The sequence below is a fragment of the Oenanthe melanoleuca genome, chromosome 3 (assembly GCF_029582105.1).
Source record: "Oenanthe melanoleuca isolate GR-GAL-2019-014 chromosome 3, OMel1.0, whole genome shotgun sequence".
Lineage (NCBI taxonomy): Eukaryota > Metazoa > Chordata > Aves > Passeriformes > Muscicapidae > Oenanthe > Oenanthe melanoleuca.
In genome coordinates, this window is record NC_079336.1 from 41,030,740 (window position 1) to 41,048,398 (window position 17,659).

General features: G+C 35.7%; 1 protein-coding gene across 4 annotated transcripts in view; it reads right to left on the bottom strand.

Annotated features, from left to right (window-relative positions):
- The window catches only part of HACE1 (HECT domain and ankyrin repeat containing E3 ubiquitin protein ligase 1), a 48,053-nt gene that overhangs the window by 17,038 nt on the left and 13,356 nt on the right, over nucleotides 1-17,659 (bottom strand). For 3 of the 4 annotated variants that reach the window (XM_056487720.1, XM_056487722.1, XM_056487723.1), the window contains 10 exons: nucleotides 16,094-16,195; nucleotides 14,418-14,524; nucleotides 10,600-10,846; nucleotides 5,307-5,644; nucleotides 4,157-4,225; nucleotides 3,421-3,508; nucleotides 2,082-2,193; nucleotides 1,902-1,999; nucleotides 1,616-1,703; nucleotides 876-1,025 (listed from right to left, as the gene is read on the bottom strand). In XM_056487720.1, the coding sequence (XP_056343695.1) occupies nucleotides 876-1,025; nucleotides 1,616-1,703; nucleotides 1,902-1,999; nucleotides 2,082-2,193; nucleotides 3,421-3,508; nucleotides 4,157-4,225; nucleotides 5,307-5,644; nucleotides 10,600-10,846; nucleotides 14,418-14,524; nucleotides 16,094-16,195 (1,399 nt within the window). The remainder of the gene's footprint in view (nucleotides 1-875; nucleotides 1,026-1,615; nucleotides 1,704-1,901; nucleotides 2,000-2,081; nucleotides 2,194-3,420; nucleotides 3,509-4,156; nucleotides 4,226-5,306; nucleotides 5,645-10,599; nucleotides 10,847-14,417; nucleotides 14,525-16,093; nucleotides 16,196-17,659) is intronic. The other variant, XM_056487721.1, reaches the window with a different exon arrangement.

Here is a 17,659-nt window from a genome sequence, read left to right on the forward strand (position 1 = left end):
GGGAAGATAAACACTAAACTTGAAGTTGAGAGTTAATCTGTCCTGGAACTCAGCGAGCATCACATGGAGACCATAGGCAGACAAAATGACTACAGAAAACCATCAAGGTACCTTATATTTCCAAAGATGAGCGATCAAACACAAAGGAAATTCTGCATATAACAGCAAATAAATTTATGTACTTGGAGGAGTAACAAGAATGTACTTGGAATCTTCTTTCAAGAGAAGTTTTTTCATGACAATGCAGAAGAGGGGCATTTTGTTCAGCAATCAAGAGGCACAAATGTTCTTGAAGAGCAGAAAAGAGCCCTAGACCACAGATACCATTAACTAACAGAGCATATCCTTTACTAAAAAAGTTACATTTCTACAAAAATGTCTGTCCAATCCTCCTGAATGTTACAGTAAAAGCATAGGAATTAACTCCTCTCATTAAGAAGACAGGATGAATCTGCATTAGTTCTGAAACCCTACTTTGGGAATAAGTAGTATTTGTTGGAATAGGTAGACAGAGAGGTTTTCAACAGCAGGGTCTCACGTTTGAAAAAAGAACCACTACACAAGTGAAGAATTTCAGACATGATCAAGAATGCCTGATAGATTTTTGCCAGAGTACACAAACATTCTCAACTTTGTCTGTCTTAACTAGGGAACAATTATTTTCATTTCTCAAGAATGACACTATTCAGAACAACAAAAAATGTCACAACTGAGATGCAAAGAATTGTTGTGACTCTGATGTACACAAAAGACTAGCAAGACATGAATTTCCAAAGCTTTTTCACTTTTAACACGCACACAAAAGTAAAAACGGGGAAGGCTTACTACTGAGACAACTGTTATGACTAATAAGCAGGACTTTAATAAAACCATACCAAGAATATGTTTGTAGAATGACCTTGTGAAGTAGATGTTCACCAGCTGCCTGTGATTCAGAGCCAGCCCCAGGATCTGGCCTGCGAAACGGAAGTAGTTCAAATGATCTGGATTTACAGAAGAGTTGCTGTTCGGCTGGAAAGTTGTTCCTATAAAGCAAAAATATTATCATGTTCTACTATAATTCTTTTTTAATTAAGCTTTTATTTATCAACACACTAAGCATCTGAAAATACTGCAAGAGTTTTATCTCAGGGTTTTGAAAGTCTGTTTGGGGTTTTTTGTTTACACAAAAAAGATGTCAGAAAGAAATGTCTTAGAATGTAATGACAGCTTACTACAACAATACTGCTTAGCCACTCTCCAAGGTACTGTTCTGAAATAATTATCATCAATAAAAAGGTAATTACCAACTGCTAAATTTGGTCCTCCATCTTACTATATTGCTATATCCATGTTGTACTCATTCTAATGGGCTTTGCTTCTATCAACTTGTAAACATGCTCAAAGGAAGGACGAGAATATAACTACTTCCTTTTATCTGTGTCCAGCCAGATACAGGCATGAGACAGTCCAGTCCTAGTCTCCTTGGAGAAGACAGGCAGTCCTGAACCTCTCCTTTTAGCTTTCATGAAATAATCTATGCCTCTACACAGATTTTTTGGATTACAGAAGCGCTTTTATAAAAAATGACACCCATAACTTAGGGGAATAAAAATAAGAAACGGCAGAGACATACCATCAGCTGACTGGGTAAACAAGGCATAATCTGGGTTAACTATTTCACTGGATAAGATATCAAACCATTCACGCACTACACCCTGTCCCTGCATGTCAAGAGAACAAAATATATTAGTACACAAAACTTCCACTCAATAGTTATGCTGAGTAACTGTATATACAGTATGCTGTATTTCTTCTAAAGTAATTTTAAAATAGGCTTTAGTTCAAAACCACACTTGTGAATGAGAATTAATATTTCCATATGAAAATTCCATAAAAGAAAACCATGCACTTTTACCCACCATGCCTTCTTCTCCATGAAATCTCACAGCAATCCCCTGCTTTAATTTCGCACAGTTTGCTTTAGACACAACTTCACAGCTACTCCTAAAAATAGAGTCTAAAGATAAAATACCAATTAATTTTTTCATCTTTATTCATTATCTTTCAAAGACACACTAATTCCATTTAGAACACAATACCTCTGTGAACCAGAAGTATGTCATTTTCATTGACAGGCCTGTGCACCATGTCTGAATCTGGCTGTCCGGCGTGCAGATGTTCATAGAACCATTCACAGCGATCTTTAAATGGCTACAAAACAAGGTGCAAACCATATCATACACATCCATTCCCCTGAATAATTCCTCTCCCATAAGCAGATGGCTATGCATAATTCTCAATTAATTTTTGAGGTGTGCAGAATTACCCTAATATGCAGTATTTTGGGAAGAAGAAAGGACTAGAGATTTGCTTGAATGTTTGCTGAAGTTGGGTCTGCAGAAAGACTGGACCACCAGCTATCCAGAAATAGCTATTACAGTTTTCCAGAGAAGAGAAAAATAGCACAAAACTTCTTACAGCTTAGGGGAGGGCATGAAGGAACTTAGATAAGACATGAGTCACTGGCTTCTGTAAAACTACTGATAATCAACCACAGTTGAGCACAGAAGCACAAGTGATGTAAACCAGCCCTATTTGCAATAAGGTTCAATGGCAATATAAAACAGCCCAAGGGAATCAGAAACCTTACAAAGTAGTTCCTAGGTGAGAAGGTTCCAACTTGTTTGACTCAATGTTTATATTGACATTCTGCAGCTCTTTCAAGGCAGATATGACACAAGTATAGCCGTTCTCATCCCCTGAAATTCACAGCATGTACATGAGTTGATCTAACAAACAGGGTACCAGTTCTCAGGGTCTCCTCATTATTCATAGGTAGTGAGTTTTAAAAACACATATTTCAGCAAAAGAATTAATAAACAATACTCCTACACCATGTCTCAAAAATGGAACTGAATTAATAAATGCAATTTATCTTTAAAAATAAAAGCACAGTATGGTTCACAACTAAGGAAATAAAGCTATTGAAACAGACAACAAGACAACATGAAGTTTCACTAAAGGAGCTGCCACTAACTATATCTAAATCAAGTAATAGTGAAGTATTTATCCTCTGGTTTATCTCAAAATGTAAGTCATTCAGGGGGAAAAAAAGCATTTTAAAGTTCAATCTATTAGATGTGCACAAGAAGATTTAAAAACAGAAATTTCTCTCTTTAATTGAAAGTTGGAATTGTAAGACACATCCAGGATTGGTTATCTCAAATGGACTCACCTATATATTTTAGAGAATTATGAATACAGGAATCTGGCTGCCATGTCTGTTTAATACTATCTTTCCACATTACAGATTCAAAAGCACTAGAGGCCATGTTCAGTTCTTTCATCCTCCCCAAAGAGATTTTCTTTAATTTTTATTTTTTTTTAAACCCTTTGTATATTCATGTAAGTTGTAACTAAGCACCTCCTGACAGTTACCTGAGCTTTTATGATGTGCATAAATCTGGACATTAGTTCAGGACACTCCAGAAGAAAATGAAAGTGATCAAAAATTATTTTGGGATTTCTGAAAGAAAAACAGGTTAGAAGCTGTTAGAGAATTAATAACAATGCTTCATGATGCAAAAAGTCTGTATAAAGAAACAATGCAATTAATCATATAGACAAGTTTCAAGAGATTCTTCTATTTTATCACTTTTTCCTCACTCTTGTTTCCAAACAACTTACTCTATCTCATCTGTTAAACATGGAAGGATTAGAAGCAGCTTCCCACACAGAAGAAAGGTTATAAACCCGGCAGTCCCAGAGAAACTCTGGAAACAGCCAACTGTACGAAGATGGTCTGGACTCCTTTAAGTCATCACACATTTGAGGAAGAATGAAAGAATTCATCTGCCTTAAAAGAGAAGGCCTTATTTGGAACAAATATAAGGAAAGAATCCATTCATCAAATTACTCTGTTGCTCTGTGAAATAGATTTTGCTCACGAATCTTACAAATAGATCACTTAAATATGCACAAGAGTTCATTTAAGTCTGAGCTCTGAATCATCAATCTACACTCCCTTGAGTTCAAGCAAGACCATTAAATTGCATATTGTTCATATATCACAGCAACAATCTAAAAATACAACTCAGTAAGAAGAAAAGAAATGAATTATTGTCAGGGAGGAACAGAGGAGTGGATTACAAGGTCCATATTTGTTGAAGCTTACCGGTTAACAAAACACTTAAGGACATCATCATGTTTACAAACAAATTCTATAAAACGAGGCGATGTCATCCTGTTCAAAAATCATAAGATGTTTTTGGTTAGTGCAATCAAAACTCATTTGAATTACATAAATTTTCAGGTTGTTTTTTTTTAATAAATACTACACAAATAGAAATTGATACTGTTTAACTAGTCATCATGAAACTAAATATTCAACAGCATTAAGATCTCACCACAAACTAATAGAAAAGGCAAAAATGTCAAAAAGCAATCATCTTCCAGAACATCCACAAAGAACTATGCCCCAGAAAAATATTACTGGCCAATCCGAAAGCTTTTATTCAACTCAGTTTGGCAGAAAAAGTAAAACCCTTATGGTGGTTAGGAATAAGCAAGAGTTGGACCCTTGCTTCTAGATTCCTCAGGGAGCTCGCAGTATCATCATACTTGCTTAATCTTCTACTCATGAGGGCTCAAGTCACAAATATAATCCATAACAATCTTGGACAGATTATGATCTCAGTTACGAGTAGTCACACTTGTTTCCCTTTTAAACCAAACCTAAGCTGAACTGGATGTTCCACACAAAACTACATGTTTGTCAGCCTGGGACAGGATTCCAATCGAGCATTACTTTGAGATGAACTCTCCTTGTTATATGTAATACAGTCAAACAAGTTTTGCTCCAGCCATCATTTTCATACACAAAGATAACTTTTTGTTTTTCTCAGCTTATAGATCTTCTTGTTGGATAATCACATTAAATTCAGGGTTAATTTCACATTAAGAACTATCAGCAAATATAGCTAAGTTTCAAAATATCAAAATTCTACTACCTACAAGTTTACTACATGATTACAAAGGGCCATTAAATACTCAATACAAAATGTGCCCCAGTGCAGCTCATTCATAGCAGCAGCACTATGGAAAACTTGCAGCTCTGTTTGATGGCTTTAGGACCACTAGGAAAAAAAAAAAAAAAACAAAAAACAAAAACAAACCATTCAAATAACTGAACTAGTGAAAGCACTAAACAGCCTAGCCTTGCTTGTCACTAATAAAATATGGTCAGTATCAACATTCTTCCAAGAAAATATGTATTATTTTAAAATGGTAATAGTTTGGGTAAGAAAAACTAATCATGTCCTTACCCCTGAGGCATCTGACAGGAGCAGCACATATAGAAGGCTTGAATGACAGCACTTAGTCTATTTGCTGTCATGGAGATAACATCCTGACAATCAGCACAACCTTCCTGCTTCCCAGCAACATCATATGCTTTTAACTCAACAGCATCAGTGGACAGCTCTTTTCTTCCCTCAGTTCCTGCAGTGGCAAAAGGAGGTGCAGGAGTAGCATCTTGGTGATCTGGTCCTTTTTGCTTCAATAAAATAGAAGTAATGTTGGCAGAGTCCCTTTTGTTTTTCATCAGCTCTGTGGCTATCAGAACAAGCCATTCATCCAGGGAATGCCAGAGCAGTTCCAGCGGCTGAAATAAACACATGAAAAAACAGACAAAAATTAACATGCTGACATAAGATAATAATGTGATAATCCTCTTAAGGCAAATAAATATCATGCACATTTTAAAGCTTTAAATGATCCTTTAGAGGTCATGTTAGAGATAAGAGGCAAATACCCATAAAAAATTCTGTATTTGTAGCCAAATAGCACAAAGAGAGAATTTCACAAAGAAGGAAAATCAAGCAGCAGATGGAAGATAGATAAACTCATTTTGAAACAACTACAGAAGAACTACAGAACTGAACTATATGACAAAAGTTTGGCTTCACAAAGCACACTACTGCCTAACCACTGCAGCCAACCAGGGAAACAGAACATACAGGCAGAGTTTCTAGAGTAAGAAAGTGCCAGTTCTTTTTGAAGAACCTTGTCAAAGGAGCTTCCTCTACCAAGAAGATGGAGGAAATCCCAGACAACACCACTGAGATTCAGGCTCATGCACATTTCTAGTAAAAATGTGTTTTTTGTGAGCTCATACAGCTCATTTTGATAGTACCTCAGATGTTTCAGAATCAGGGTCACTAACACCTAGCTTTAAAAAATAGAAACAAGTATCAGCAGAATCCCATATCAAATTATAAGGCTATACATTTTATTTTACTTTAACAAAGATACACTTTTTTCACTACCACCTGCTAAAAAGCCAATATAATTGAAATCCAGTACAATTCCCTCATTACACATTTACTCTGAGCTGCAGGCTTACTACGAAGGAGAAAAAGGGATAAGACCTGTGGCTTTCTCATGAGCATAAAACAATCCACAAGGGCCAACTGTGCTGTCCCTTAATGGTGTCTAGGGCTTCTTTCACAAGCCTACAGTCTAGTAGCATAGGGATATGAATCCTACAGGGAGGTAACCAGCTCAAGTACTTCACAGCATTCCAAAAGTAAGAGTGAACTTCTAAATGGATTCCTTTTTCCATATATTACTGTTACATCAACATTTTTCACCAAAGAAAACATTCAAAGACTTAGCAAACACTGAAAGTTAAGTTCTCATATTCTCAGGTTGGTTTTGAAAATAAAGAGCTGCTCACAGCATCTGCACATTATCTGGAATACTGTTTGTTGCTCCTCATAGTTGACACATTCTCAATACACATTAAATTACTTCTCATAAGAGCTGTGCATTAAAAGATTCTGCTGAAATTCACCATTTAAAATTTGACCACTACACTTCCATTTTTTCGCAGTAGGAGTGTGGAGGAAAGCCAGCCTGATCTCTAATACTGGTAGGCTTTGCTCAATACTTTGTATGTCACTCACTTAATGCTTGTGCTCCAAGTGACCACATATTTCTCTAGAAGGTGATCTGAGTATCTCCAGCACAGGTAGCATTTTCTATAAATGTCTACCATACAGGATCAAGTTATCCTTCCAAGACCCATCTGGCAGAACTTTACCACAAAACATAATGTAAAAAACTTTCTAATGGAAAATATGATTAATTGAACGCACAGGAGAATCAAAATGCAGCTGTGCTCTTAACCTATAACTCAGAAGAAACTAGATACTACTAGAATATTAAAACCTACCTTTTTTCCCCTCAAACTTTATAATGTTTAGCTTGCCAGACACCATATTCCCCCAATATCTTGTGTTTGATCTTTTATTTCCCATAGATTTAGCACATTTTTCAGAACTTTTCCACTCAATTTGTTATTCCAAAGCTAGCTCTTCACAGCTTCTGATCATAACCTCATTTCAAAGTCCAGTCAAGCACAGCAGCTTTAATATTTCATTTTATTTCTTTCTAGTCCAACTTCAGAATAAAAACCACTTCTAAATATTGCCCATCACCTCCATGTCCATGACTGTCAGCATTTTATGTTGGCATCCATGACCGGACCTTTTCAAGAGTCATATGGACATATTCAATCAAACCACTAGCAATGTTTTTTTCAAACTACTAGTCAGCACTCTTCAGTCAATTCTCACCATGAACCTCATATTAAACAAAGACATCCACTCAAATTTCAGTTGTCATATTTCACAGTGCAGAAAAGTTTCTCTAGAACTATACAGCTGAGCCTTATGGAGTACCAAGCTTTTACAGCTGCACACCTTACCTCCCAAATGCAAGAATTTACCTATGCAATGCCTTCCTCTTTACTCATCTAGAAAGCAAGACCAGTAACCAAATCCATATTCAAACTGCAACACTGAAGCAAAATCTTTCGCCAGAGGTCAGATAGCTTTTTAAGACACAGGGTGCAGGAGATCACTAATCCATTAAGTGACTTTGTTACAGCAGAGAAGTTACCTCAATTCTAGAAAAGAACAGTATCTGAAACAAGGAAAAAACATTAAGCACTTCCCAACCTTTTCAATTACAGAGAAATTTTGCAGCAAGTTTCCCAGATATGCGATCATACTGAACAGTAACTGGAAGAGCAATACATGGAAAAGTAATGAGTGTAAACCTGGTCAAAATTACAACTCTAAGTTTCTCACTGGTAAGATCTCATTTGAGTTAGCAGATTGTTTCAAGCTTGGGAGACAAAATTCAATGATTCTTCTATATCATACAGGATCAGTACAAGGATGTGTTATCATTAGCTAGTGCTTCCACTTTAAAACATCTGGATAGGCCTGAATCACACACAGGGAATCCCACTAAAGAACAGACAGTCCTGTGATTTTCTTGACCTTGTCAAGTCAAGCAGTAACATTCCTCAGTAGGCTCAGATCGAGAATACTCACATTTTTAATCCCTTCCCAGCTACATTACAGTGACAATTCTACAAAATATGTTCAATCAGTACATTGATAAAGAAAAATTTAATGAAGCATTATGAAAAGTCAGGTCTTTTTTATCTCTTCCCAAAAGGTGAAAAAGACCATCACAAGCATATTTTCAAAGAAAGGTCAAAAAAGCAGAAGGAAAGGTAGGACTAAGAGAAAACTGGAAGTCACCCAATTCACTCAATTCTATATCTAATCTCCCACTACACCCAGTCTACTACAAATTCAGGGAAGAACAGACTAAACCAACAACAATTGTAGATTAACTTAGCTTGCCAGACCTGTGTGCCCATTCCCAAACAACAGTAAGTTCTCTCAGTTTTATATTTCTGAGTTTGAAATTTAAATCAATCTTTAAAATTCCATGGACACAACAGTGGCTCTACTGCATGGTCGCCTCACTCATAAAACTTCTAAATAAATTACAATAATTATAATAATTGCAATAATAGTTTTTGAATCATCCTGAATTTTTTGTTTTGTTAGGTAATGCAACAGTAGTATACATTTTCTCACTCATTAAAAACATACATGTTGTTTCCCCACAAGAAAGAATTACTGATATTTTCTGGGACAACCATGGCAGTTGTTAAGTTACTGCACAAGACTTAAATGCACAGTAAATTAAGAAACAATTCTTTCATCATATAAAGTTCTTTGGGCACATAGATAAGTGATTCCAGTGATATACCACTTACTTTGCAAATTGAAATTGAATGGTTTTGTTTATTTTATGCCGAGTTCTGAAATCATGTGGAGGTGAAAAGCAGGAAACCTTCCTTTTTTTCCTTTTTGGGCTTGGCAGCAGAATACCTCATTGGAGATAGTTCTTGTATAAAGTGTGTTTAACATCTTTTTGTTATTTAATCTGGTATACTGGGAGTAATTTTCATTAAAACTGTTAGAAAGTGCTGCCTTTAATAAAATAAATTCTTGTGATTTGGGTAGGGCTTTGCTTTTTAAAAACAGAATTCTGGTTAAATCCACATTATTGCCCTATTTTGATGAACAACTCCAAAGAACAATTATTACACTGCACATTGTACAATGCATTAACTTTTGCACACGGTATTATTCAGACTCAAGCACTAGTTTTATATTCATTATATAAATCAATTTGTTCTTAAAACTATCGTGCTACCAGACAAACAAACATTTGTGCTTACATGTTTTTTGGGGTTTTCTTAACAGTATAATGCTTTTCTTCTTTCCAAGAGAAGAAATTTAAACAAAAACTGATACACTTCACCAAATTAACTGGAATTAAGAGTATCATTTTCCATAAACTCATCAATATAGATCTGTCTTAAAAGCCCTTCGAAGTAACTTAACTCGATGAACATATATCATCAAATAATTGCAGTAACTTCAAAATAATCTTTTCACAACACAGTAGAAGAAGTGCAAAGGTAAAGAAAAATCCTCGAGTAATTATTGACATCTAAATTTCTTGATACAAGCTGTGCTGTTTAAGAGTATGGAGTAAAATGGGAGAACCTATTATAGTTCTTTTTTATTAGGTGCTCTGAAAAGTATGGCAGTTGTATATCCAATGAAGACTGAGTAGCATACAGAAAACTGGGACTTCTTTACAAAAAGGTAATCAAGCAATAAACAAATATAAAAATACCAAACACCTTCAGGAACTAAACCTCTAAATGGCAACCACTAAAGCATGTGTTTGAAAGCAGCTATAAATCAACAACCTTGTAAGGGTAGTAGTGAGCTGATAGGTTTCAAAACACATAATTATAAAATCCAATAACAACTTGGGAAAAGATTTCATGATCACAGTGAGAATAACATGCAGATCAAGAATTTCATTGTTTCCATTTGTCTCGTGAAGCTGGTTAAAGCTTACTGATCAGCAATCCACCTGTGTATCTCCAACTACCATTCTGAAATTACATTAATATAATCTATTATATTAATATCATTACATTTTGAGACTACTATACTCTTAGCAGAAATAAAAACAAAATTTACCAAAGTCAGCTAGGTAACTAAACCTTCAACAACTAATACACAATCTATTAAATAAGAAATAAACAGAAATCATAACATGAGATGTGCATCAGTGGCTAAATTAATTAATTCAGAGGGAAAAAAAATACAGGAGAAGGAGAGAGGTAGGTTTAACTTAAAAAGGGATAGGGACATCAACCAAACTTACTTCCTGTTCATGAGATGTCTGATTAATGAATGCATGCTTTGTGACATTCATCTCTTTAACGTCTATCTTCCTAACAACATCATATACTTTTCTGACCTTGAACACCTGACTTCTTGGAGTTTTATTTCCATTGTAGCCCATGTCATTTCCATTACTGGGAGAGGATGGGCCAATACGAAAGACATGGCAAAATATCCTCACGATCCTTAAGAGACTCTTCATTTGAGCTTCATAATTACTTGACAAGCTGGGGGGAAAAAAATGGAATGTTTAAGTTTTTTTTCCTAGATGAAACAATTTAGTATAATAAGGAGTAAGCAATCTAGCGGTAGGGTCTGACACATATGCTGAAAAAAACCCCTAAGCTTCAAACCCTAGTACATCTTAACTTTCATTTCCTGCATCAGCCCCAGAAGTCCAATATAAGCATTATGGTTTTACTAACACACACATGCAATTTCAAAATACTTCCTTTTTTTTTTTGTCTTTTAATGCACTTCTTATGAGCCCCTGGGAGGAAATTCAACTTCCTACAGAAAGAATCTCAGTGCACAAAGCAAATTGGGATATCCAGATGAAAAAGTTTTTCAGCCTAGAAAAGAGAGCATCCGATGGTAAAAGTCTACTGACTGATCAGATATGCTGCTACAGCTCATCCTCACCAGCTATTGTTCTAGATGCCAAATAATTACCTCAACCAGACAAGGGATCAGGATGGTAAGGATGCCACTATCAAGAAAAACAAAATCCAAAAGATACTAAACAGAACCACCACTATGTTATTCATTTATCCAACAAATATACTGAAATTTTTATGTTTCCTTAATTGAGCTGGCAAACACTGAACTCTGTACCAAAACAGTGCAAAACATGACATATTCATGACTTTATGCACAAGCAGAACATTCTCCACCAAACTCAACTTGGTTTTCTTAAACCCTAAGTGGCAAGAATTCTTCTGTCTTGAATGCATAACAAACTGCATCTTATAGGGTGCATTATTAACCAGTTAATTCACAAACCTGAAACACAATTAGTTGTAACAGCTAGCACAGCTTTATTATGATCTCATTCACCTTATGTCATCAGCAAAGGACCTATTTGTTTTCAGCACTACATTTTAATGACTGAGAGTTAACTTAAAAAAGTAATGTACTAAGAATTTTGCCAAACTACCATACAAAGTACGACTTTCAAGTGACAATGTATACTTTAATCAGGTAAGTTTTCAGTAAATCAATACAAGAAAGGAACAGAAAAAGTAAACAGTGCTACAGTAGGAATGTTAAGTTTTTAACCAGGTAAAGAAAATCCCCGGACTGGCAGTCTGCAATTGTGTTACCCAGAAGCTCTCATCACAGCTAAAAATTAGCATTTGTAAAATCTTTGCTTATATACCAAAAGAATCTATGAATACAAGAAGCTAACTCAAGAAGTTAACTATCAAAACAAGGAAAAAAAAAAAAAAAGATAAACTATTAACATTTCAACTGAGGTTTATCACGTCTCAGTGGTATTTTCCTGGTGAAATTTCCTGGTCTCCCAGGATAAGAACTCACATATATAGAAAAACCTTAGAGGGCTTTTAATAGTTTACTGAAACTTCTACTGGCATGTTTGTAAACATTCAGCTACGCCTAACCTGCACCAGCAAGACCAAATCATATCACAATTCTTTTCTTGGAAAAAGGGAATACATGGTGAAGATAATTCTAAGTGAAACAGGGTCCTTGCAAGGCAGAAGTCTTCAGGCACAAGTTTAGTGGCACTCCTGGATACTTGCTGGAAGCATTATAAGAAACAATTTTAGATACCTTTGAACTAAACAACAGAAAAAACCTAAAGCAAGTGGGTTAGTACCCAGGAAAATAATAGAGATAATATTAGTTCAGCCATGTAAGAATATCATTATTGGAGGTTTTCATGTATGAAGTACATTTTACATGCTTTTGTTGGAAGAAGGAGAGAGAGGAAAGTGGCCCAAGCTCAGAGTATTCACCAAGTACTACCTTAATCCTCATTGTGTTTGTAAGAAAGCAACTGAGAAATATTTATTGAAGTAGAAATTCATTGCTTCTGCCAGGAAACCAAGCTGGAGAGAAGAGAGACACAGTTTTTGCAAAACTGCATCTTTGAAACTGTCTTGGAATTGTTGGTTTTTTTCTGCTATCACATTTCTGTTGTGGCATATTACAAACACCTAAGAGAAGCTGGCCAGTAAGAGTTTACAGGACACTTCAAGTACTGGCATCCCTAGAAATGTGTCCTCATCCAATGCAATGAAACTCTTCCACCTGTCTTCAGCCTCCACTAGCCCACCCAAACACAGCAACACAGGAGCACACAGCAAATCAAACTCGGACAGTACAGGCACAGAACTACAGTTTCTACAGCCACACTGAGAGCATTACTCCAATCAGAAGAGCAGTAACAGTAAAAAATCAAATCTAGCCAACAAACACTTTAATTTACCTCTGAAGACACCGAAACAGAAACAAATGCTACCTCATATGATGCAATCCAGCTACTACAACTTCCAATAATGTCCCTATACAGAGCAAGTTTGAAACCCTTTCCTGCACTACAGTTTTACACTTTATCACAATTTAATCGTGGGAGATCTATCGGCTCTAAGGAAGTCTGGAGACAAAAATGTGTATGTTACAAGCTAAGCTGATACATACTAAAACTCAGCAACAGCAGAAATTGTTCAAAAAGTTACCTTTGCAGCAACAAAATTTCATTAATGTCTATACTCTTTAACCCTAAAGTTGAAAGGGATTCAGACCTTTAGATTAATTCATTGAAATAAACACCCATCAGAGTAAGATTTATTAATGATGCAATGAAATTAATTTCCTACCATCATCCAGGAGTTCTGACCTGCTATCTACAAGCTCCATTTAAAAACATTACTAATGGGAAGGAAAAAAAAAAGGCATCTGGGAGTAAAATATACTATTTATTTTCCATCTCACTGATGGGCTCCTTGGACCCCAGCCCAAATTAAAAAGGAGCTTTCCATGTCATAATCCTTCACAACCTATGCTGACAGGTTGCTCTGACTACAGACCACTCTCAAACCTCTCTCTGCCATCTAAAACATGTTAATAAGGAACTCATGCTTTCAGACCCTTGACTCCTTCAGTAAAGATTTTCTAGTAAAGCATAAAGATTACACCAAAATCTGTTAGGTGCTGAAAACAGTAAAATGTTCCAATAGTAGACAAAGTCTTTTGCACAAACTCAAACAGATGCCACAAAAAGTAGGTAAGCATACCATGTAAAGATGCTTGCCTATGTCATGTATCTCCCCAAGCTACTGTGCTAAGACAGCACACTGGTAGACGAAATTTTTTATCTCATATATATTAGCAGCCATGTAAGGCAAGCAGAGCCAGCAAACATAAGACAGGTCTCAAAAGTAACAAAACTCTCCTCAAGCATACTGAGGAAGCATGTAAAAAAAACCTAAAATGTGGAAGGGAAGAAAAAGTGAGAAGGGTGTAGACAAAAAAAAAAAATTATTTGGGAGTTGTCTAAGCAGCTTTCCTTCCTAGGGCTGACATAGTCAAACTAACCAAATCAAAAATACACTTCTCTGCAACTCAAGCTTCTAGATACCAACAGCTATACATGGACACCAACTTTTTCTCTTGAAGTCTTTGTAAAGACAGTGATCTAAACAGACATCATATAAATCACATTTGAGATCCATATACTCCAGCATATGCTGAGCATCAGATAGCTTGGACTTATAAAACTATTAAGTGGCACTAACTGCTAGGTAGTGTATCATCTTGTGCCCTCACACTTACCTGAGCAATTTGTGACCATTTGTTGTAGCAACTTCAGCAAGACTTGTCAAGATTTTAAGATACTGGCTTTCACTCTGCTGAGACAAGTGCTCCAGAACTTGCCGCAACTGAAGGATTAAAACAAAAGCAATTGCACAGTGTCAAGGAGCATCAGATCAACAATAATTTATCAATTATGTAGAACACTATCACCCAAGCCTTAATATCTAGCAATAATAATGCACATCTATACTGTACAACCTTTAATCTAACCTCAGTTAACATTTCATTATCATTTACAAAGATTAATGCAAATGTACACATTCTAGTGACAATGCATGCACTACAGGGTATTTAACATTCCAGAATGTTACAAACACTGAAAGCTCAACCCTGTATTATTAATTCATAAGAATAACTTACGACATTTAAAATATAAGTCCTGACTTGTAACATATACCCAGTTTCCCTATGTCACCACTTCCAGATAATATGAACTGGTCATTACCCAAGACTAAGCAGAACAGCTCAGACTTGGCCATAGAAGGTAATTTTCAATATATGATTACATTCCAGCAATGAAGCAGAACTGTATTAGCTAATATATTTTGTATACACTCCCATTAAGATCTTGTTTTTGCACACAGCTCCACCATTACTCAGACACATGAAAAATTTCTCACTTACTTTCTTCACTTCTACAATATACGAAATGTCTTTTTGTTCCATTGTTTTAGCTCTTTCTCTTTTAATTTAAATCATCTATAGCATCTCCCCATACACTTTGAGAATTCTCACCTGCATCACTTCACTCTGTAAAACTCAATCCTGTCTCAGAAATCTAAACACTGACTTAGAAATCCTCACTGTTACAGTGGAAGTAATGGAGTCAAAGAAAATGAAAACGTCAAAAATCTAGCAAACTAAATTAAGCAAACTGGCAGCCAGCACCTCACTAAATTTTTTTTTGCAGTCTGTAAGGTCATTTGCATTATTTTAAAACAAATAATGTATTAAAAACCCACAGCAAGCTAGATTTACAAGGGGGAAAAGGCATCCCATGCTTCTTTCTCCTCACACAATCAAGAAACAAAGCTTTTTTCCTTGATTTTTCTTTGCTTTAGATTGTACTACCCCACAATAACCAAAGTAGCAAAGTATAAGAGAATCATTAAAAAAAATTAGTTTCATCTACAGAAATAATAATCAAATGAAATGGTGGCTGCAATCTTCTACACTCTAATTGTACAAGGCAACCTCATCCAGGTGAGTGCTCATACCACAAACTCTTAAGTTAATTCCGGATGATTCAGCCTCAAGATACATCCTAGAATGGAGGTCTGCAGATAATGACTAAATGAAGGAAAATAGGCTCTGTTACATTAAGTAATTGTATATATAGCATGGTCTAGGAATGCTCTACCAGCACCTTTGTATTGAAGTTTGCAATGTCTGCTCTTTAAATTGTCTAGATCACTTTGCCAAATGTGCAAAGTCAGAACACTAAATGAAAACAGATCCTACATTAAATTCCAAATTCTTGTGTTTAAAATTACATGAAGAATGTACATTTTCCATGAGGAAAGAAAGATACCCAGTGATCAGCTACTGTGGTACTGACTGTCATTCATATTAAGAGCTCAGCTTTCCACCACACATAGAGAGATCCCTGGCTGTAACACAGAATCCCATATTACCATGTTTTCCCGCAGATCTTCATTCTGTGTCATTTGGATTATTGTCTGGAAAAGCCGAGGATGGTACTGTATTAACACTTCACAAGTCTCTCCATAACCACCCTAAGAAAATGTTTTAGTTAAAAAAAACATTAGAATTGTGAGTTGGACTACTACAGGCAATAACATCTACTAAGGATTACACTATTTTTTTAATGTTGAAGAAATCCTATTCTAAAATAAATTGAAATTCAAAAATGTAGCAAAGTTAGGTATTCCAAAATGTTTGAGAGAAGACAGAACCATTTTTTTTTCAGTATACTAGCACACATATATCCACTCCCATTTTTCCGGTTTTCAAAACATTTTCCTACTTACCAAACTAAAGGTACAGTTGAACAGCACTTCAGCCGACAATTACCAGAGTTTAAAAACAGTGAAGTACTTCCCTTCTCTTCCTCTTGCTGACATCTACTTAAAAACACCCAGAACCTAATCCTTCAAAACAAACATTTTCTAAAGTCTCATAGGACACACATCTGACTTGTTACAGAAATGCGATAAACCCATGAAAGGGTTATTTAGCTTTAAAATCAATACACAAGTATGATTCCACTTGTGCCTTAGACTAACTTCACACCCTTCAGAGAAAAAAATGCTTTCTGGAAAGAACAGAACTTGGATTTTTTGGTTTATTTGTATCAAATATTATTTCACACAGCTGCATTTTTAAGCAGACCTAACACCATACATCAACCTCCACTGTGGGAAGAGGACCATATTATGTGTTAACTGCTACAACTCCAAGGACTCCTCCTTGAATGACAGTTGACATTACCTCAGTAAAAACCATACATTAAAAAAATTAATCTAATTTTTTCTGGTACCAAGAAATTAAGTACTAAAAATTAACCCACCCAGAATCTGTAAGAATTAATGAAAGTCAAGTCTTCAAGATCAAGGTAATGTTGGCAAGAAGTATATGAATCTATAATTTCAGTCTTCTAAAAACATGTATCAACTTTGAAAAAAAAAAACCTGTAAGCATAGAATAAAAACCTCAATGTAAAAACAAAGAAAACATACTGTTTTCTCCATTCTTACTTTGCATCATGAACTTGTATACTGCATGATCTTGAACACAGTAAGATCATCACTACAAAACAAACACCAGGTGTCACTACTCACACCAAAAAAAGTTAACAGAAGTTTTATGTGTAAAGAGATGCCCGAGGGATTGCAAAACTGGAGACTGACACAGCAACACAAAACATTAATCATAAAAAATAATAACTGTACCATTAAGCAAACAGTGGTATAGAATCACAGAATCATTTAGGTTGGAAAACACCTTTAAGATCATGAAGTCCAAACATCAGCCTAGCAGCACCTCTATGCATGCTACTAAACCTCAAGTGCCATACCCATAATTTTTTGAAAGCTTTCAGGGATGGAGTGACTACCACTTCCCTGGGCAGTCTTCTCCAATGCTTTACAGCCCTTTCCATGAAGAAATTATTCCTAACATCTAATCTAAACCTCTCCTGCCATATACTGTCTTATAGGTCTATGGCTGCAGAAGACCTT